The sequence below is a fragment of the Ceratotherium simum genome, chromosome 6 (assembly GCF_057802395.1).
Source record: "Ceratotherium simum simum isolate JZ-2026a chromosome 6, ASM5780239v1, whole genome shotgun sequence".
Taxonomy (NCBI): Eukaryota; Metazoa; Chordata; class Mammalia; order Perissodactyla; family Rhinocerotidae; genus Ceratotherium; species Ceratotherium simum.
This window is the reverse complement of record NC_141905.1, coordinates 52751884-52775205: the sequence shown is the minus strand read 5'-3', so window position 1 is coordinate 52775205 and position 23322 is coordinate 52751884. Positions and strand designations below refer to the sequence as shown.

General features: G+C 33.6%; 1 protein-coding gene across 1 annotated transcript in view; it reads right to left on the bottom strand.

The window, feature by feature from the left end:
• HECTD2 (HECT domain E3 ubiquitin protein ligase 2) overlaps positions 1–23322 on the bottom strand; it is a 78327-nt gene that overhangs the window by 10842 nt on the left and 44163 nt on the right. The window contains exons 6-14 of the mRNA XM_004427821.3: positions 18802–18866; positions 15731–15776; positions 13448–13557; positions 11860–12008; positions 11160–11283; positions 8602–8698; positions 5385–5492; positions 4390–4522; positions 3364–3452 (exon numbers count right to left, since the gene is read on the bottom strand). Coding sequence (XP_004427878.1) covers positions 3364–3452; positions 4390–4522; positions 5385–5492; positions 8602–8698; positions 11160–11283; positions 11860–12008; positions 13448–13557; positions 15731–15776; positions 18802–18866 — 921 coding nt within the window. The remainder of the gene's footprint in view (positions 1–3363; positions 3453–4389; positions 4523–5384; positions 5493–8601; positions 8699–11159; positions 11284–11859; positions 12009–13447; positions 13558–15730; positions 15777–18801; positions 18867–23322) is intronic.

The following is a 23322-nucleotide window of genomic DNA, read 5'->3' as shown; positions in this document are numbered from 1 at the left end:
TATTTCTTGCATACTTCTTTCAGATCTAACACTGACTTTCTAATTAATCCCACATACTTCCTTTCCTTTATTTTCCCTTTATTTTCCCTAACATAATTCCCTGATTACCAAAAGTCATGTAAAAAGGGCGGGGTTCAGTTGATAGTATTTAATGATTTCCCTAGAAAAGTTTATCTAAAATCACAATAGATAGCAATTTCATACATTTCTATAAATTATTTAACATACAAGAAAACATTTTCTAAATTTAAACAAAGATGTTGGTGATTTTGCAGCAGCAATTTATTCAGTAGAACTCACTGCAGAAAACACTACTGATTTTGGTGATCATTTTAGCTATTTTAAAACTAAACAGAGACAGAGCTGAATTGAATAAACATATGGATATACACACACACAGACACACATATAGACACACAGACACACATATAGACATACAGACACACACTGCTGATAAGCCAATAGGACAATTAATCTCCTAGTAATACTTAAAAGGCTTTTATTACTTGGCGTTTACTCAAGGCGTTAAAGTTAAAAAACTATAGCTGTTGTATTTACAAACTTTGCTCAATGGTATTTTATTTATTTATCAGTTATATGGCAGAATGTAATATCCATTTGCTAAAAGAGAGGTTTTAGATCAAATTTCATAATATTTCAACTGTCAAAGATTATTATATCAAGTTATTAAGGAGGTATTAATTTTATAGGCTCAAACGGAAATCTAAACATATGGGTGGATAAACTATTGATAACAATTTTAAAAACTTGAAAGACAGCCAGTATTTTAATTTGCTAAGGCAGAATGAAGGCTAATAATAATTTAAGGAATAGATATGCTATTTCATAGGTAACCATATCAACAGACTGAGCAGTATGTTCAAGGGGAGAGATAGTGAAAATAAGTTCTAATATACTTCTATAATTGTGATAATAGCAATAACAATAATAACCACAATACTACTATAGTTATCATTTATGATCATCTACTATGGTGACAAGTTCTAAGCATTTTTCATTAAAATTTTTTTTTTTAAATTATAATCCTGAAGAAAGGGTTCTAACCGATGAGGAAGTAGGGTCATAGGATTTGCTACAAGGCACTTTCACAAGCAGGGGTATAATGTTTCATTTCACACTAAATCAACCTGCTCTGGTTGAAGCAGGGATGGGGGTGGGGGGATTCTGCTGGAGCCACTGAGGTGTCTGTCACGTGGTGCAAACAGTGCAGAGTTTGAAAACCCTGCACTATATCATATTGTCCCTACTCTTAGTTCCAATGCCCCTTTTGGTATAGGCAATTCTATTTTTAAAAAACTGTTATATTATGGCTCTTTATGCAATCTTCAAAACATTTTATAATTATTATTACAGGTTTTACTATAACATTTCTTGTAAACTCCAAGGCCTCACCATATTTAAAAATAATTGCATTAGAAACACAATACTGTCAGAACTACTAGAACAACAAATCTTTGGTCTTGAAATTTAACAACTGAAAATACGTACAGAACCAACTATATTTTCTCAATCATGATGCCTGTTACTTCTCAATTTTTAGTTCTCCTCACCTTTGATACATCTCTCAACCACTTACATGATCATAGTCCACTATCATCTGACGTTTTTCCTATATATTATCATGCTTTGGGGGCCTCAATCTTACTTTCTGTAGTTTACTTTTTGTATATGCGATAAATACACAAAATAATGAGATAGTAGTGGTTATAATAATTTAATTTTATATTTAATTGTTTAACTTGTAATATGCAACATGTAAATATGCTTAATATGCTCTTTTGGGTAATGACTGAATAAAAACTAATGTGTATCGCAAAAGAAAACAATTAGCAAATTCATGATATTGTATAACACCACCGTAAAAATGTGATAGCTAAGATCTAATACCTTATTACAAATATTAGAAAGTCAAAATATCACCCAAATCTAAGCCATGATAAGAATGTAAAGTATGACAAACATATATCAGGAAATTCAAATTGCTCATAGTGTAGTGAGAAGCATCAATCACTCAGGCCTTCAATGAAGTGGAAACAGGCAACAAATGATTACTGTAGGTAGCAGAATAAAAACAGGAGTCTAAGAACTGTTAAGCGCTCCATATTGCAGAACTTACCACTTTGGACACAATATATACAAAATTTCAAATTAAGTTTACCCTCTCAAGGTGTAGTTTTCACCCTAATACTTTTTCTTCCATCCAGCTTCTCAATTTTCATATACATTCTTCAGGATTTATTCCAACCAATGCAATAAAGACAGACATTCAAAGCCCTTTATAAGACGGCTGTTACTTCTTTTTCTGATGGTATCTTCCATAACTTTCAGAGTGCCTTCTGTTTCCATCAAGTGGACCTACATATTGCTCTGGAACAGGTCCAGCACAAGGCAGCCTTCTTTTCTAGCCATTCTCCCTGTCCATGTCCTACTCGCTCCAGCCCTGTGTTAATCAAATATATTGGTTCCATTTTTAAATCTCCACCTTTTCCGGGAGGAATACATCAGATCTTTTCCTTCTCAGAACTTCTTAGCACTTAATGCCAAATGGTCATTTGACTCTTAAAATAGACTACCCTGCATTGGGGGTATTCTGTCCATCTAGATGGTAAGTTTCTTAAAGGTGGATTTTTTCCCCCTCTTTTAACCTATGTATCTCCAGTGCTTGCTCATTTAATCCTTATTCTCTCCTTTCTTCCACAATTATATTTCTTAGAATTAAAAAAAACCTAATACATAAGGCATCTTGCCCAACTTCCCACCCAATGCAGGAATGCCCTCTCCAATACACCTGATAGGGATTAGAGGATGGCACAGAAATCTATATAATTTTAAAAACACTATAAAATAATGCCATATGCTTTAAATGTTCCTATTCCATTCAATTGTTAATTTTTATGGATATCTCAGGATTTGAGAGCATATTAAGGGGTCAGATTTAATTTCCACAATTTCAATTTAGTAAATTGAGTGAAATAAGAACAAAGTGAAAGAACTAACAGAAAAATAGTACATTATAAATGGAAAAGACATTTTGGCTTTTTAAAAATGTCTTAAATTTCTGATAATTTAGATTATATATGAAATAGGAAATAATTTCTATTTTGAGATAAAGTTTTCAGAGAAAAATATAAAAAGTTCAGTCATTCCTTTCAATTAATTAAATCTGCTGACATTATATAGCTGTGCTATTACAAATAATAAAGTTACTGAAAAGTCTATTAGTAAATGACAAGAATGTTTAATCTGAATAAAATGATTACTGAGAAGTTTTCCAAAATTCAGATAAATTTTTTAAAAATCTCTAGTCTACTAGCACCTCCTAGTGGAAAGTTTAAAGGATACAATTCCAACCAATCGGAACTCAGAATAGTTATCACATTTAAAGCTGCTAAACCAATGGCAGTAGGAATCCTTATGATATGTAAACATGCCTGAAAAAAAGAAACACGGTTTCATTAATATGATTGATCTAAAAAATCAGAGTGGTAAAAATGTACATGATATCTCATCAATAGAAGCAAACTGGTTCAGCAATAGTTCTGTTACAAATCATCTTTCAGGTAAAAATATATCAAATATATGTACAGAGAGTGTGCAAGAGCATTTTATTGTTCATTGGTATTCTGAACCAAGGGTGGAAACACGAGGTAAAAAGACAGAAACTAAATTAATCAGTTGATTTTCTTTTATAAAAACTGGTTTTATAACTTCTAAGTTATGATCAAAATTTAATTGAAAGATTAACTGGAGATTTCAATTTATCCTTGTCATCTCTATTTCCCATTGCCAGAAAGATCATATATATACGTACATACAAAATAAAGAAAAATAAAGAGTAAGAAAAATACTTAAAACTCTCCTTTGAAGAAAACCATTTAATGGATACTAAGGATTATACACGTGTTTTCTCTAAATAAAACCAAATTTAAACTTGAAAGGTTTATTTTTGTCTTAAAAATTAATTAGTGAATTCTTATTTATTAAAATGTCTCATTATTTAATGAAAGAGTCTTTGACTACTCATGTAGAACAAACTATAGCTTTGTTTTTTAATTTCTAATGTTCTTTATTTTAAAGACAAATTAAATTTTCATGCATTTGGCTTATTCAGGAAAGATGTGGATGCTTCCTTGCAAATGTATACTTTCAATCTTTATACATTTTGTATAGGATTCCCAGTAAGATACTGAACATTTTGATCATCAATTTGGTCAATTTTTCAAATGTAAATAACAGTCCTTAAAAAAATTATTTAACATTTATGATTGACAAAAAAATCTGTAAAATCATAGGGTAGATTAAAAATAAGATTGACTACTTGAATCTAACCATTAGGAAAAAGACTGTTCATAAAAATTAAATACTCACCATAATCTGGATGAAAAATTTGGCGAATTAGAAGAAGGAACCATTCTTTAGTCAAGCCACCCATATCTAAACCAGCTTCCCCTACAAATGTAACTTTCAACTTCTTTTTCAAGTCTGCTCTTTTCCGGGTTAACTATTTGAAGAAATTATACAGTAGAGGAGAACAAAGGGCAGTAAAAAGGAAATTAACTTTTTAAATTCTGGGTATTGTGTTAGGCAGTCTTTATCTTATTTACAATGTCAAAAAACTCCATCCATCCATCCATCCATCCATCCATCCAATAAATCTGCAAAATACTGTGTGAACTAGGTATTGTTATGTTTGTTGTATAGATCAAGAAACAGAGGTCAGGTACCTTGCCCAAGGTTACTGCCTCCCATTATCATATTACCTCCAAGAGTTTAATGTAGCAGATTACTATATAAAATAATTTGTTTCCTTTTCTTTAACTTGCCTTCAACATTAAACTTTAAAAAATTACATAACTAAATCAGTCGCTATTTTATAACAGCCACATGAAGATCTGGCTGAAGAACTGTACGTGCATGAAGCGCTATAACACATGTACATATAATCAAAGTATGTCTGACCCTCAATAGACCCAATATACCCTGTGGTTCAGACCTCAAATTTCGTAGATGAGTAATCTGAGGCCTGGAGAAGTTAAAATGACTTGTTACTCACCCAGCCAGTAACAAAGGTGAGTCTAGAATCTAGGTTACATATTTAGAAACATGAATTACTCATTTAAGTGTTCTATATAAAATCCTTTTCTGGGGAATTAACAACAAATCATTAATAAACATACAAAAAATGAACAAAGGGCTTAATTGTGAATACAAAACTGATTTTAACTACGGTACCAAAATATAAGGAAGCACACTCACTGGCATACAGAAATAAAAGACAGCTTACTAAGATTTTAGTAATAAACGATACTGTACAATTTATTCAAAGTTTTAATTAATACCATTTTGGAATAAATGATCTATACCTCATCAAGAGAATCGCTAACCAGATGTGTCCGCCTTACTTTCATATTTAGAAATAACATATTCATATCAGGTCTCTGTCTTCGAGATACTTTATCCACCAGACTTTGCTAATTAAAAAAGAAAGCAGACATTTTCACTTTTACTTAAACTATAATTTCATTTAAAACATTTAAAACACTTCACTAAAAATCACTTACATTCTTCTCTATGCTATCTTTCATATAAACAATTTCATAAACTCAATTATACAAATTTTGATTTATGAAAATGCCTTATTATTGTTTCGTTTTGGAACAACGGTAACCGAAGGGGATCCAAAAGGGAGGACCCAAAATAATTCACCTCCTATAGTAAAGAGTGCTTGCATTACAGTTTCCATATGTCTCATCTCTTAAATAGCAAGGTTTTCTGTTTAACAGATACAAAGTGGGAACATGTGAAACAAGGTATATACTTCTGATAATAAACTTGGCTTAAATTTTTTTAGATATTGAATTTATTCTAAAAGCACAGTCTATTTTTAGAAAGTAATTTGTCAACATTTATCAAAAACATTAACAACGTTCATATCCTTGTCTCAATTCCACTTCTGGGAATTCTAAACACAGAACATTTTTTTATACAGTGAGATGTTCATTACAGCATTGTAAAAGCAAAACTTCAGAAATATCCATTACAGCTATCAAAAAATGATGGTTATAAAAACTACGTAAATAACATGGAAAATGTTTAAGGAAGGTACAACTGAAAAAAGGAGGGAACAAAATTGTGTATACAATACTGTTTCAACTCCGTTGCCTTTTAAAGATAATATAGATAAAAAATATTAAAAGAAAATTTACTAAAATGTTAACAATGGTTATCTTTGGGTGATGGAAATATGGGTGATTTAAAAATCTATTTTTCATGTTTTCTCAAAATATAAGCAATGACTGTGTAAAAAACAACACATTTAAAAATACAAGGAATATACAAATATCATTTACCATATAAAGTCTACATGCTTGCATATTTAATTTATCTACATCTTTTTCAGACTTCCTCATCCTCTTTGGTAGCAAAGAAAATGAATTATTGTGCAGATTAAAGATGAACATTTCAGACATTTTAAATACACGTAGCAATTTGCTTTAGTGGATAAAATTTTAATACCTCAAATCTATATAATAAGGCTACTTTCATGATTTTGTAGATTACTATAATAAAACATTCTAATTCAGAGCCCTTCTTCATCTCTCCAATTTCCAATTCAAAAGGCTTTTAATTGTTTTTTTCTTCTCTGGGTCCTCCTTTTTGTGTTCAAACAGGTCTACATTCCTGGGAGTAAAAAGTATCCTGTGTCATGGACCTGTTTTCCTACCCTTTCCTATTTTCCGTTCCCAGTCTAGCTCCTGGGAAGCCATTACACTGGAATTATCCAACACACAAATCTATGCTAGGATGCTAATGGAAGACAAGGCTTAGTGGCTCCTCGTCCCATAAGGAATTCATATTTAATGGAAAGTACTTCAAATGAAAGAAATAACCCAACAATGATAGAATTTCAGACACAGTCTGATGAGGAAGTTATTTTTAGGGTGGGGAATCTCTTTTGCAACTTGAGATTATACCATGTAAGCTCTTGCTTACATTAACTACCTGTAAGGCTCTCCTTGTGTCAAAATAGTCACCAGTCATTAATTCCAAGTGGTATGGCAGTTTACAAGTTAAAATGTTGGGAAACACCCATAAGAACAGACAATACCACTTGACTCTTCAATCTCTACTCATTCGTGTCCATGCTCTTTGGAAGACTTAGCCCATGACACAGTCTACAGCTGCCACTCTGCTTCTTTTAATTGGAAGAAAATTTCCACAAAAGAAGATATCTGATATCTTAAGTGTGAATGACATAGCAGAAAACTGCCTAGAGGCAATTAGATAAACTTCTAGCTCTTCAGGTTTTCTTACAAATAAATAAAAACATAAGCCAAGGTAAAAAAAAAAAAGAAGTACTAAAACAGCACATGAAATTGCATAAATGCAACTAATAGAAAATTTAAAATGACTAGCTATATAGACTAATCTTTGAGCCAATATCTACCCAAGATTAAGTAATAATTCTGCTGCTAAATATACCTATTTAAATTTACTTTTCAGGGGGGAAATATGGCTAGAGAACTCCCTTGGTATACACAGGCAATCAAATTTCTTCTAATATCCACATACTCAGTGTAAGCTGACTCTGGGATGTCACCAGTCACTCAAATCTTTTGTCCTGCTCTGTGACAGAAAAAAACATTCACCTTTTGAGAACCGAATTACTGAAGAACAACTCTTATTTTTTATGTATTTTGAAGTATTATAATTTATGCTTTAGGATTCTTTTTATATTCTTAGACAAGACATGGAAATCATTACTTTTTACTCTATGGGTCTCTTTTTATTTTAAGTAGACTACAGCCAGCCTTCCCTCTAATTTTTAAAGTTGTGAGTCATCATGTCACGAAAGTAGATACTCAAAATATATGAGCATTTAAATGTATAGTCTAGAGCTCTAATAAAAAAAGCTCACTTAGTTTGATACCTATTGAAGTACATAATGTTATTGTGCTGTGCTGAAACATAAGTGGGAGGGAGTGGTAAAGACAGGCCCAGAGATAGACTGCGTCCTGCTCCACACTTTTCCTAAAGCCAGCCTGACTTCTACCCCAGTTTCTATGGGCCTCGTGCATTTTGGTTTCCTAAGAATCAATAAAATATCTTTCACCTTCTTTGGACATATTTTTCAGTTTTCCAAGATTATGCTTTTTTTACATCATCTAATTTTTTGGTTGTTTCTATTTGATCTTCTAAAATCTAGAAAACGTTTCAGTGGTTTGAGTGGTTTGCTCCTAAGGACACTCCTTGCCCTGACTGTAGTTGTCACCAGTGCTCTGCTAGTTACCCTGGAGCTGGAATATGGTACCTACAGAATGACGTCCAACCAGTTTCCAGTACTCTGGATCTGTGAGAGGCATTTAATCTTCCCGCCATATTTATAATATAATGAGAAGTTGATGAGGGTATCTTTTTCCCATATTGTGAACAGGTTTAAGCACTTCTTGGGGAAGTATAATATGAATTTTAACATTTCCTGATTATGCTAGAACAATTCACAAGACATTTGAGTCATTTATTAAGTTATTTACTATATTGATTATAGTCAGCATAAATATGTTTTCATAGCTGGCTTACCCTTGCGATGCTTATCATCTGTTGTTCTGAGTCTCTCTGAATAATGATTTTTTTTGCAGCTATAGAAATAACGAATGGGTACTGACAGAAGGAAAACCTGCTCAACAAGTGAAAACAGAAAAAGCAAAATGGTGTATTTTTAGCAAAATTATACTAAGGGAATCTAAGGTACCTCTTCTAACAATATAAAACATCACTTTTGTATTGTGTTTTACCATTTACAAAATAATTTTATGTGCATCATTTCTTGTAATCCCCATAGCCCTGTGAAGTATGTATTATTACTAGATGTACAGTGCCTTTATTCTCGAGAGGAAGTTACATCTAATGTTCCGAAACATGTGCTAATCACTTATATCGTTTATACAAATAATTTGTTTCACCCGTGTATCATTACCTGTGGAAAATACAGCCTAAACCAAAACCAGGAGGAAGAAGTGTTGATGAAGGAGGATTAGGACAGAAAATTCACGTGCAGAAACTAATATAAGAATCCATTACTATAAGAATATTTCTGATGTGTGAGCTTCAGAAATGAGTAAATCTACCAATATCTACAGTGGTAAAAAGCAAAGTAATAAATTTAACAGCAATAAAATAAAAGTCAGGGATGTTGTTAACAACACCAACAAAAGTATGTTGTTGTCAGTACTGTATTTAATGGTACAGTAAGATAAAATGGTATGTATTTGTAAAGACAAAACATTACGATCAAAAGTTACAAAAGTAACTTCTTTCCTGGGTCAGAGTCATTTTATGTTAGATAAAAAAGCCACAAACTACATAGAGAGAAATGCATTTAGAGAGCATTAGTATGGCAGCATTGACACTTCAGGAGTTAGACTCCCATGAGAAGTGGTTGCAATGAATCCATCAGTTATAGTTGGAATCCCTCCGAGTAAAGCCAAGCAGCTCATCTGTGACCAGTGGGTGCAATGAAGGCATCATGAGGAAAAAGGAGATAGCGCTAGTGGAACTGGAAATGAAACGGCTTTCTCCTGGAACAAAATTGTTCATAAACAGTAAGAGCTGTTCAGTACTAATATCTAATAATTTTGAATCACTAAGCACTAATTAAAAATTCTGAAATGAAAAGAAGTGCAACGCACTTAGTAGGATAAGTGCAATGAACTTAGTAGGATACATATTGGTTTTATTATGTACTTTAAAACAGTGCATCTCCACTTTTCACTAGTCATGGCATAGAGAAAAATGACACTAACTGTATGACACATTGAGAAAACAGATGAGGCTGCTCATGGCCAGAGGTGACTTGCCCTAGGGCTCCAGGTCCCCCTCTAAGTCCAGGCTGGCTTCCCAAGGGCTAAAGGGATCACAGGATCAAAACTCCTCTGTAACTCATTCTTGGTACCAATGCACAGTGGTTAGGGGAGCTCTGCATTAAAAGATGTCACTGAAATATGCACAATAACTCTTGGAGTTGTTTTGTCTATAACATTACCATCACATTAAAGTGGGAGAAAAAAGTGTCTTTGTAAAATAAACTTTGCCAAGAAAATATGCATCAGACTGACCGAGGTCCCCAGAAATGAAATTCTTATTTGGTTCTGAGTGTACAGATATGGACTGAGATACGTCCAGAAGGCGATTCTACGTTCTAGGCCAATTCTAGTAGAAGAGGTTCCTGGAAGATTTGAACCAATTTACAAACTAATCTGGGGTTTTGAGGTTACTTATATCCACACCATGTCTCTTAGTCAGTCTCCTTTAGAATAAATGCACTTTCCAGGATATCTCATGGTCTGGGAATAAACCACGTTTGGGATAGTCTTGTTGGTTTAATCCAAACTATAAGTATGGATACAAGGTGCAGTGTAGTAAAGAATTTGGTCAGGTGTTTTGAAAATATATTATACTATTGTAATACATAATTTGTGGTGAAGCCCTTTCTCTGTAACATCCATTCTTTTTATACTATATGTAAAGGACAACTACCTTTTCTACAGAATAAGCAATAAAAGGAGTGAATGTACGTGTGTATGTGCACACGTGTGTGATCATCGTGTTAAATCAGGCACTGGAAAACTACGGCCCATGGGACAAATATGGCCTCTGTTTGTAAATAAAGTTTTTTGGGGCACAGACACACCTGTTCACTTACAGTATTGTAATACTGTATTGTCTAAGGCTGTTTTTGTGCTTTAATGGCAGACCAGAGGTTGTATAGCTCAAAAACCCAAAAATATTTACCATCTAGTATTTTACAGAAAAAGTTTGCTGACCCCTGTGCTGGATGATAGCATACAGAATAAGAAAATATAAGAGACTGCATATTAAGACAGAACCTTTCCCTTCTTAATAAGATGTTATTAATCAAACCAAAACCAAATTAACATGTATATACATTGAAAATGTAAGAGAAAAAGAAAATGCTTTAAGAAATATAATGCTATTTCAAGGCTGGATAGCTAAACTATATATAAGTTTATATGTAAAGGTATGTGTATATTTAAATTTATTTATCAAACTTAAAATCCAGTCACTATTTTCAATAGTATTTTATTTAGGTGAGTAATCAAATGAGCTTCTGATCTTACCTGTGAGAGTTTCCAAAGCTCTGCCAGGTGTGGTATTCTTCCATGAGGTCAATGTGATCCAATGTAGAATTATAGAAATCAGTATAAGGAATAAGGGGAGGGTGAACCAAATTGTTTGCAGTATCTGTAAAGATAAATTCTAACATAATGATCTTTTCTAACATACACATGATTCGTTCCAATAATAAGAACATTTTAATGTCCACTAGATAGCCTTTATCTAGAAATTCCTATTTAAGCAAGTGCAACTCCAAATGAAAAAGATATTTTTAAAATTGTAGTCAAAATGCAGCCAACAATTTCTTGCTTTTTAAAAAAACCTTGTGGTGGGGACTCTAACAGTCTAGTAAAGGGACGACACAGCTGGCCATCTACTCCTACTCCTTCCCCATCAGTGTGTCCTCACCTAGCGGCCCTCAGGAATTAATGGAAGTTCCTGTTTTCTCAGAAATCACTACTTAGCAGGTCATATGCAGTTGATAGCCATAACAGAACACTGCCCAATAAAATGCATGAAGCTTTTTCAAGCTGATAAATTAGTTGTGAAATCCATTATCAAGCAGAAAATAAATTATAACTTTTCACCTCCAATGAATGGTTTAAAATGTGAGAATGCCTCCACGCTACTTTGAGATCCTTATGGAAATGTCCCTAATATTTAACAGAAGAAAAGTAAAGATGATAGAATAATAAAACCTACTAAGTAAAGCCAACACTTTAGATGCTGATGGGATCCACCAGGAACACTTTGTTATAGGTGGAAATTCTTCAGGCTTTGCAGGAAACAGGCGTAAAGAAATAAATTGCAGCAATCTCTCTACCAATTGTTTGAACCTCTTCTGGGATAATCTGGTAAAGATTTTGAAATAATTCCAATCAAAATTCACATTTTCTATTTTGGCAATATACTTGTTAGATATCAAAATGTGTCCTATATGCAGAGAATTTTAGAATATTCCCCCAAATTCTATTTCTTAAATTGCCAAAAATTTGAAAAGATGAAAAATCTTACCTTGAATATTGTTTCTTAATTACATAAGAAATAATCAACAAAATTACTATAAAGTTAGTATTAAACATTTCATTTTTCAGGCTTTCAATATTCAGTCAATCCTCATTATTCACAGACTCCACATCTGCAAATTCACCTACTTGCTAAAATTTAATTGTAACCCTCAAATTAATACCGTGGCACTTTCATGGTCATTCTCGGGTGTGCAAAGAGTGGCAAAAAATTTGAGTTGCCCAACATGCACATTCCCAGCTAAGGCTGAACAAGGCAACGCTCTGCCTTCTTGTTTTAGGTCTCATACTATAAACAAGTGTCCTTTATGCAGGCTATTTAGTGTCATGTTTTCCACATTTTTGTGCTATTAGTGATTTTGCTGTTTTAAAATGGCCCCTAAATGTAGTGCTAAGGTTCTATCTAGTGTTCCTAAGTATAAGAAGGATGTAATGTTACTTACGGAAAGTATACTTGTGTTAGATAAAATTTGTTCAGACAGTGCTGTTGACCGTGAGTTCAAGTTAATGAAACAACTAAATAAGATGTCTTTAAATAGAAATACAGATAAAACAAGGTTATGTATTGACTGGTTGATGAAAATCTTGTGACCAAATGCTCACAGGAACCTAACCCTCTATTTCCCATAGAAGCAATGGTTCAGCATTCACTAATTCAGCGCTCGCAGTAACTGCATAGAACATAATTATTGTGAATAATGAGAACAGACTATATTTAAAATTAATTTTGGAAGTATTTTTGCCTCTTTAACTTTTATCAATCATGGAGAAAAGTGATTGTTAATGTGAGTATAGTTCTGTGAAAAAAAATATTATGCTTTTATAAATTGATATTGATGGCTAACCTATACTTTACAATCATGTTTTTAGGTAAGGAAAAGGCACCATGTAAACAATGGTAAGATTTATTAATATACAGATAGGAAATAAAAAGACACAAATTAAAATAGTAATGTCTGAGCAAATCTATTTACCATCTTTGAAACATATGAAAAATCAATGATAGGAATGTGCTTTATAAAATGCAAAAGTGGTGAATAGAAATCTAAACAACAGCTTGCACGAGCAAAATGGTTACTTATATTAAAAATAGATTTTTTAATTATCCTCTATGTAGTACTAAAGTATGTTTATAAGTGGCTTCTGAAGCACTGTAAGTATCATTTCTACAGACCTGAAAACATTTAACATATTTTATCATAAAATTACTAACAAACTTAAAACTGTAAGATTATAAAAGTTTTTAATATCAAAGAATGATTTACTTTTTAAACCAGTGAACTAGGAAATGATGGTCAGCTTCCACTAAGGTAGCTATCTGTCGTAGCAAGTGAGCATAGATGACATACGTAGATGTATTATTGAATTGAGGATTCTGAAAAAGATATTAAAGATAATTGTATTAAAATTTTGTTAACATGTAAAAGGAAAGACACTAAGCTTAATGAGCTAAGTGTAAAATTCAGAAAACTAAATTTGAGATTACGCAATACTAGGTGAAATCCTTTAACACAATAATCTGTTTAATTATTTAATTAACAAAGACGGATTTCTGCATGGTACAGTGGACAGAGCCACTGTGGTCTAGTGGTTAAGATCTGGCACTTTCACCACCACAGCCGGGGTTCGTGTCCCAGTCAGGGAACCACACCCACTGTCTGTTGGTTGCCATAGCGTGGTGGTTGCGTGTTGCTGTGTTGTTGAAAGCTATGCCACGGGTATTTCAAATACTAGTAGGGTCACCCATGGTGGACAGGTTTCAGCCAAGCTTCTAGACTAAGACCGACAAGGAAGAAGGACCTGAAAAAATTGGCTATGAAACCCCATGAACAGCAGTGGAGTATTGTTTGATACAGCGCCAGAGGATGAGAGGATGGCACAATAAGATGGGGCAGGATTCCACTCTGCTGCACAGAGGGTCGCTACAAGTTGGAATCGACTTGATGGCCCTAACGAGACAACAAAAACAGTGGAAAGAGCATGGGCTTTGGAATTGAGACAGATCTGGGCCTTAGGGCTAATTTTACCACTTACTACCTATATGCCCTTAGGCATGTTTCTTAAACTTTGATTCTCAATTTCCTCACCAGTCAAATGGGAAAGGTAATATCTATCTTAGAGGTTGCTTTGAGTATTAAAAAAGAAAATATTTGTAAAGCACCTAGCTCACTGCCTGGTATAAATGGTGGCAATCACTATCATCCAATTAAACAAAAAATCTCATTCTTCTTTGATTAAAAGAAAAAAAGCTAGAAAAAGGAAATAAAAGCTGGCTGTGAAACTTTTGCCATTATGAAGTGAGTTATCTGGATATCTCACAAAGAACAAGGGAAAACCATACAACAGCTCTGATAACTTTTAAATGTTGAAGGGACACAGAAAGAGTGCTTGCAAACCAAGCAAAACCTCTAGTTATATTTCCAAAATCTAAAACTCCATTACAATGTACATTTCAGAACTTCATGGAAAAAAATGAATATTACTGAAAAATAAACTGAAATTGTGAAAAATAAGAGAGCATCATGAATTTTTTCAAAACTTACTTATTGGCAGGACATGTCAAAATTAAGGACTGACTCCAGCTGACAATTCATTTAATGACAGCCCATGAGAAAACAAGAGGTCGTGAACAGAGCTCATTGCTGACTAATACACTCACTTTTAAAAATTTGAGCTTCATGTTGTCATTTTCCAGCTTTTACTCTCTCCACGTATATTTCCTCTTTTTTTCTAGCTTTGCCTTTCTCTTCTGACCTCTTTATTTTCCCTCCTTACATCTCCCAAATATCTCTTGTCTATTCTTCCCTTTTTTTCCACTTTTTCTTTTTTCTTCTCTCCCTCTTCTTCTATCCCTACCCTGAATATTTCCTTTTATTGGACATAATATTGAACTAAACACTATCTTATTTAATAAAATTTTTTCTTACCTTTAAATGAGATGACAATCTACATGAATACCTTTTATAAATTATAAAGAATAATAAAAATGTAGTATACTAGCTACGGGAATAACATACTTCTTTCTCAAAAAAAATAATAAAAACTAAAAATTGCTTTTCATTTGTCTAGGTTTTACTTTTTTTGTATCTATGAATCTGTATCTCTCAAGAGGAAAACATTCATCTTTGCTTCAGCAAATATAAACAACAACTTTAATTCTTCCATTAGAATCTAACTTAAGCATTTATTGAAAATACATATAGAAGTTAGAAACCTACTAGTTGGGAAATAAAAGAAAGTTCTGGAGCCCATTAAAACTAGTTACAAGAAAGGAGGTTGATGGGAGGAGGAAGAAGTGCTTCCATTCTGTTTGTTCACAGCAGGAAGGCAAGAACTAAATTAAAATTTTGATCCCAGAGATAATTTAGCTTCCCATTACTTATTTGTTGTAGCTTTAATTCTCTGGTTACAAGTAACTATAATTTAAAAAGTATTAATAATGTTGCTCAAAACAATATTTAGTATTTGATATCATTTCACTTACACATGCATAGATTAAGATATGAATTAGACAACTTCAGCCTTCAACTAAATTCTTGCTTTCTTACCTGTAGAAGTATAAAGTATGCTCTAAGATCATCTTTTGTTCGTGGACTGAAAAACAAACAAGCATAACTGATTAGAGATGAATGTTTAATCTTATAGTATCTAATAAAAAAAGCTCAATAAATGTTCTTGTGAGAACTGAGTTGATAAAAACCAAAAATTAGACTTACTATGTATTATTAGTGAGACAGTAACATATCCATAATATACTGGGAATAGAATTCCTTTGTGCCTACTCTAGGCTGGTTCTTAAGATAACTAAAAATTGAGTTAAAACCAGGCTATAACATTTTATAAGGTAAGTATCATGACTAACTCTGGAAACAGTTAAGGGTCTGACAAACAATAATTTTAGAATACTTATGTTTTTGCTTTAATAAAGGACAGCTGATTATCTCACTTAAAAATATTTATGCATTAAAGAAAGAAAATACGTTTGTGTTTTTAGTCTAGTCCTGAAGTGATAGATGTAGAAATGTCTGCAAATCAAATCACACTTTAAACACATCTAGTATGTTCCTAATTAAAAGAATCATATTTTGAATACCTCTGAAAAGTAACTAATTTTTAATTTTCTCCACATTAATCTAGATTTTCACATTATCAAATATGACCAAGAGTTTTTGTTATTCCCAAAGCTGATTAGTGTTTCTTGCCTTCTCAAGATTTATTGAATACACTCACACAAATATCAAGAAGTAACTTCTTGAATTAAAAATGGTTCACCTATATGATAACCAGATGCAATTCAAGATCCTTGACTGGATCCTGGATTGAAAAACAAAACCCAGATATTAAATAACAATTTTGAGAAATTTAAAGGTGGACTACATTTTACAGAACATTAAATTTGTTTGGTGTGACACAGTGTTATGGTCACGCGGGAAATGTCATTAGGAAATATATGCTGAAGTCACTAGGGGTGAAGTGTCATGTCTTCCATGTACTAAAAAAAAAATTACCATACACACTCAGAGGAAAAGAAAGCAAAAGCAAATGTAGCAAAAAGCTAACAATTGGTGAATCTAGATGAAGGGTGTATGAGTTTTCATTGCCTTTAACTTTTCTGTAGGTTAAAATTTTTCAAAATTAAATGTTGAGGAAAAAATAGTTCACCTCCAAGTATCTCCTTGAATTTCCTTTAAGAAAATAAACTGACCAAATAATTATTTACTTTTCTGTTATAGTTAAAAAATAAATCTGAAAACATAAATCATTGCCCAAAATATACTAGATGACCTTTATAAAATGTAAAGCCACATAATCTGAAATATAAATATATATAACATAGTATTAAAATGGAAATAAATATGTATACACACATACATATAAAATTTTTATATTAATCAGTAATAATACTTATTTGTGGAAGAACTATCTCAACTGAATAATGATTTATTTAGGTTTAAATCAAACCTAAACTATTTCTGTCTATAATATTCTACATAATTGTCAGACTATTTTCTCAATGGGACTACTGTTTTATTTCAGAAATTATATTTGAAAATATTTTAAAATGCTCAAGCCAATTCAGAAATATTAAAATTACTGATGATAGGAGAGTCCTATTTTTTTCCATTTTATAGTTGTACCACGACAATTTCCAATTTCCTGTCCTATGCACTAGCATTTCAGTACAGTCTACAGTTATGGGTACACAAATTGTGGTTAAGATCACAGCTTTTTTTGACAGACTGCCTGAGTTCTAATTCTGACTAAGGCACATACTGTGTTAACTTGGGCAGTACTTAACTTCTCTGTAAATTAAGTTTCCTCAACTGTGAAATGAAAATAATCATATTACCCATTTCATAGGATTGTAGTGAAGATTCAATAAGAAATACATGTAAAATTGTTAGAAAGGTGACTAGCCCATAATAAAGTCAATAAACTTTAGATCTTGTTGTCATAATAAATGCAAAATAAAACAAGATTTTTGAGTAAAGACTACATGCTCTTTTGATCCGTAAGTCACATCAAATAATTATTTTCATCTGTCTCAGGCGCATTTTTGAGGAGCAGACATTAGAAAGCTTTGCGAGTTGGCTTATCAGAGAGGACCGAGATCCCAGTAGTTTCAGACCACTCGACTTTCTCATTCCTCTTACATTCTAAATTTTTCTCTCCATTTTCAACGAAGCACTATGTGTTCAACCAGAAACATACAATTCAAGGAAAATGCAAATTTATTACTAGAGTGATAAATGAGGAAAAATATCAAGCTAAAAATCATATGAAACTATACAGTATGATTTCAATTGCTTTAAAAGATGACTAGAAAAAAACTGCAAAATGTTAATTTTTTACTTTTTTTATACTATTCTGCCTTTTCTAAATTTTCTATAACTATGAATTTCTTTGAAAATCAGGAAAATGTTATTAAAATATATAGGGTACATTTAACATTATATTTAAGAATTCTAGTTTGATATTATTTTCAAACTGGGCTTAATATAAACATTTGAATTAGAATTTAACAGTATAACTTTGGCTTTAATAGAAGCTATTATTTAAATTATAATGCTACTTAAATAACATCAATTTAAATAATATGTACTTTTAAAAGTTTATTTTTGTGTGTCCTGTATATTCACTGTTCAAAATACTACCAATTACATTGCCCATCATTCCTTATATAACGCTTCAATATTTATTGCCAAGAAAAAAATATTTCAGCAGCTAAACTTATGTTTCCTTACATTAGAAACGAGAAAAATTTTGCCTTGGCTACCAAGAAGCCAAAGGCTAAATTTAATACCCATATTATTTCATTCTAGGTTACTGATGTAACTACCCATCTCATTTTTCTAAAGCACATATATCTGTACATAACAAATTTTATATACAATTTTAAAGGATTCACAGATCCTCTGAAGCTCACCTACAGACCCTCCTGAGAAGTCACAAATCTCAAGTTAAAAAGCTTTGTTATAAATGGTTTATAATTTCTGTCTTAAATATGTTTTTATTATAACTATTTTCTGAGAGTAAAATACATACATATATATTAAAGACATATGAGATGTGTAAATCAACCATCTATACTGATTAGCTAAATATTAGTTACAATTACCCCTTCCATTCTTGTAACAGGCTGTTAATGATTCCCTTTAATACTGTTTTCTGAATGTCTTGAGGCTGTAGGCAAAAGAAAATCATAAGATAATTAGGATTAGCTACTTTGGTGACTTTTATATGTTAATTATATTTACAGATCTCATTCAAGAGTTAAAATCAGACTTGATTACCAAGGACTGCCACTCATGGTAGTATCAATTTCACATCTGAGAGCCCTAAGGCACATCAATGACATAAGATTAAATGAGAACGGCCCCTGGAACGTGCAGTGTACAACCTGCAAAAACATATACGGTGGCCTTTGATGACCAACATTAGTTTTATATAACTGAGAAACTATTTCACTTTCCCTGGATTGACAGGATAAAATCATGAATACAAGTCCAAGAGTAGCATGTTTAACAATATAAAATAACTGCATACATTTTGAACATATTTAGTCCTACCAATACCAACTTACAATTAGCAGTTAAACCCACAATTTATTAAGTGCAACCAAATTACATTCAATAAAAAAATAAGAAAGATTTTTTTTCATTATAGGATTTGGAAAAGGCACCAAATAACATTCCTTTATAGTTTAATAATTCAAATACTAAAAAAATCTTATTTACTACCAAGCATGTCTAATAAGAATGCATGAAAATAAAATACATCTAGAAGGTACTTTAGCTTATAATAAAACTTTATTAACTAGAAGCTTCAAATAATCATTAAAATTTCTCTGTCACGTTGTTATAAGAGGCAAATGCCAAGAAAACAAGCATATATCACGGATTTATTTTAAAACCACAACCATCACTTTTAAGACTTGTCTGTCAGCACTCATTCAGCCTAGCATCTTATTTTATATATATATTTAATATATCATTCCTTTCTCCCCCTCTACTTACAGTGACCCTTCACACCCAGAAGGCAAACACCATCCCTGCTCAATTAACCACTTATCTAGTGTCTGCCCCTGAACAGTGGAAGGCTGCAAAGGAAAAAATCAAACAAAAGTGCTGACTGGACACATTTTAAGTTTATGACACAAATCTCAAAAGGACACTCAACACCACTGACAGTCCCTCAACATTTCCCAAGTTCATTTACCTCCCTACTCTCCAAGACAACTTTCAAACTTTTCAAATCTACTCCTCATTCCTCAAATCTCCAACACCTCCTTCTGATCCATCACTTTCAGCTATGACTCTGCTACACACTTCAGAGAGAAAACAGCACCCAGGTGAGAACGGATTCATCGTTCCACCAGCAATTCTACCAATTTACCTGCATTAGCACTTGACCAAGGCCAGTTCTTTCACTTGGGGCCTATATCCCAGCCCCTCTCACTTTGCCAAGGACCTGGTTATTCAGCTTTCTCTTATCTCCTCTCTATTAGATCAGTGCCATCAGTAGAACACGACATACTAAATCATCTGCATGAATTTGCCTCTGCCTTTCCATTCTTCTTGACCCTGCTCTATGCTCTAGGAGGTTGACTAATAAGGACTACATCAACCAGACTCCTTTGCCTTTTGTCTGGTTGGATTCAGCCAATAAAGAACATTTACGGGTCCGGCCCCGTGGCTTAGCGGTTAAGTGCGAGCGCTCCGCTGCTGGCGGCCCGGGTTCGGATCCCGGGCGCGCACTGACGCACTGCTTCTCCGGCCATGCTGAGGCCGCGTCCCACATACAGCAACTAGAAGGATGTGCAGCTGTGACATACAACTATCTACTGGGGCTTTGGGGGAAAAATAAATAAATAAATAAAATTTAAGAACATTTACGGAAAAGGGAAGAGAGGGAAATTAGGGTATTTATTCCCTCAGCTCCCTCCCTGCAATGTCACCATGGGCTGGCTGTGTCCTTCAATAGAAAGTCACATCTCCTGTAAGGCAGCCCTCTCCCCCATAGCCCATCTCCAGATTTACCCCAGGTATTGTACTGCTCTTTACGGTTTCCCTTACTCTGGTAACAACTTTGTAAATAGTCCTCTTCAAGTTACCAATCTGAGTGTGTCGCTGGTTTCCCACCAGGACCCTGACTAATATATTGCCCATATTAAAAACCCTTCATTTGGACCCATGTACTCTTTCAGCTAACCCCTCATTTCTCTGCTTTCCTTCACAGCAAAACTCCTCAAGAGTTGTCTGAACTCACTATCTCTACTTCCTCTTCTCTCATTGTCTCCTCAACCCATTCCACATAGGCTTTGTTCCCACAATTCCCCTGAAATGGCTCTTACTAAAGTCATCAATTATCAATATCTTATCAAAGACAACGGTCAATTCTCTGCAAAAATCTTACTAAATCTCTCAGCAGCATCTGACAAGGTTAATTACTCCCTCCTTCTTGAAACACTTTGTTCTCTCCTTTGCTGATGCCTCAGCCTTATTCATTTAATTAAATGGCAATACTATCTACTCATTTTCCTTTTTACCTCAAGTCCCACATCCAATCTATTCCTAACTCCTTTCTCCTGCCCCACTACAGACCATCCTCCACAAAGCATCCAGAGAGATCTTTCTTAACTATAAATCATGTCACATCATCCCCTCATTCTCTGCTTAAAATCCTTCAATGACTTTCCATTACAATTACAATAAAATTCCAACTCACATGGCCATATACAGTCTGTCTGATTCCTGACTACCTCTCCAACCTAATCCTCTCCTTTTTTTTTTTCTTTTCCCCTAGTCCTCTCCTTTCTTTCAAATTCATCAAGCTTTAGTTACAAGAGCCTTATTTCTGAACTTGCCAATTGTGTTCTCTTCTCAGGGCCTTCGTATTAGCTGCAACTTCTGTTACTGTGCTGCTCTCACAGATCTTCACATGGCTTCAGTCTTTTTCATCATTAAGATCTCAAATGTCACCTTACACAGGCCTTCTGTGAGGGTCTTAGCTAAAGCAACCCCTAGTCATTCCTTACCACAATACCTTGTCTTCTCACAGCACTTATCAGTACTGAAATTGTCTCCTTTCCGATTTGTTTTCACATTTATTATCTACTCACCTTCTGCTCCTATTAGCAATTAGAATGTAAACTCCTTGGAGATTTATATTCTGTGCATTTTGTTTAACATTATATCCTCAACACCAAGGATGTACCACTCAATTTATACATGCTGAACGAGTGCTTGACTCTGTGCTTAAGATCCATCCTTCCAAGGTGCAAATAAAAATCAATATTTTCTGTATAATCTTCCCAACTCTAATGATTTCTCTCTCATCTGATCACCTATAGTATTTATTTTCCTAAAGCCCATATATTGTCTGAAATTAGCAACAGACACTTAAACTTTCTTCCGGTTAGCATGTGCCTGGTATATCTTCTTCCATACCTTTACTCTCAACCTTTTGATATTCATGTTTTAAGTGTCTTTTGTAATTAGCATAGAGGTGAATTTTTTAAAATCCAAAGTGACAGTCTATATCTTTTAACAAGTAAGTTTAACACATTTACATTTGTTGTGATTATTGATATATTTGTTTCTACAATCTTACTTTCTGTTTTCTATTTAATACACTTTTTATGCTTCTGTTTTTCTTGCCTTTAAAAAAAATCTGATCGGGTCTGGCCCGGTGGCCCAAGCGGTTAAGTGCACATGTTCCGCTGCGGCAGCCCGGGGTTCGCCGGTTCGGATCCTGGGCGTGCATCGATGCACCACTTGTCAAGCCATGTTGTGGTGGCATCACATATAAAGTAGAGGAAGATGGACATGGATGTTAGCCCAGGGTCGGTCTTCCTCAGCAAAAAAAGAGGAGGATTGGCAGATGTTAGCTCAGGGCCGATCTTCCTCACAAAAAAAAAAAAAAACCTGATCACATTTTACTTCTCCACTTGTTAGCTTGTTTTCTTTCTCCACTCTCCTATTTAGTTACGACTGTTAGCTGCCAAGTTCGTATTATTTCAGAGGTTATTTTTAAAATTCCACCATCCAGGGGCCTGCCTGGGGGCGTAGTGGTTAAGTTCACACGCTCTGCTTCGGTGGCCCGACATTTGCAGGTTTGGATCCCAGGCATGGACCTGTGCACCGCCTATCAAGCCATGCTGTGGCAGGTGTCCCACATAAAAAGTAAAGGAAGATGAGCACGGATGTTAGCCCAGGGTCAATCTTCCTCAGCAAAAAGAGGAGGATTGGCAACAGATGTTAGCTCAGGGCTAATCTTCCTCACCAAAAAAAAAAAAAAAAGAAAAGAAATTCTACCATCCATAGTTAACAAGTCTAAAGTTATTATCTTAATCTCTCTTTAGAGCATCTTAGAATACATTTAACTCCAATAACCTTGCCCTACTTACATGTTATTATTCTCCGGTCTTTTGGCTTTTTTCTTCTTAATTACACACATTAGATACTAATTTTATGCAGTGTTTGTTCAGATTGACATATAAATATTTACCAATTTATTTTCCATCATTCTTTCTTACGTCTCAGATCTTCCTTCTGAAATCATTTTCCTTCTCTCAGAAGTACATCTTTTAGAAGTTTCTTTAAGAATATGTCTGTTGGGGCCAGCCCAGTGGTGCAAG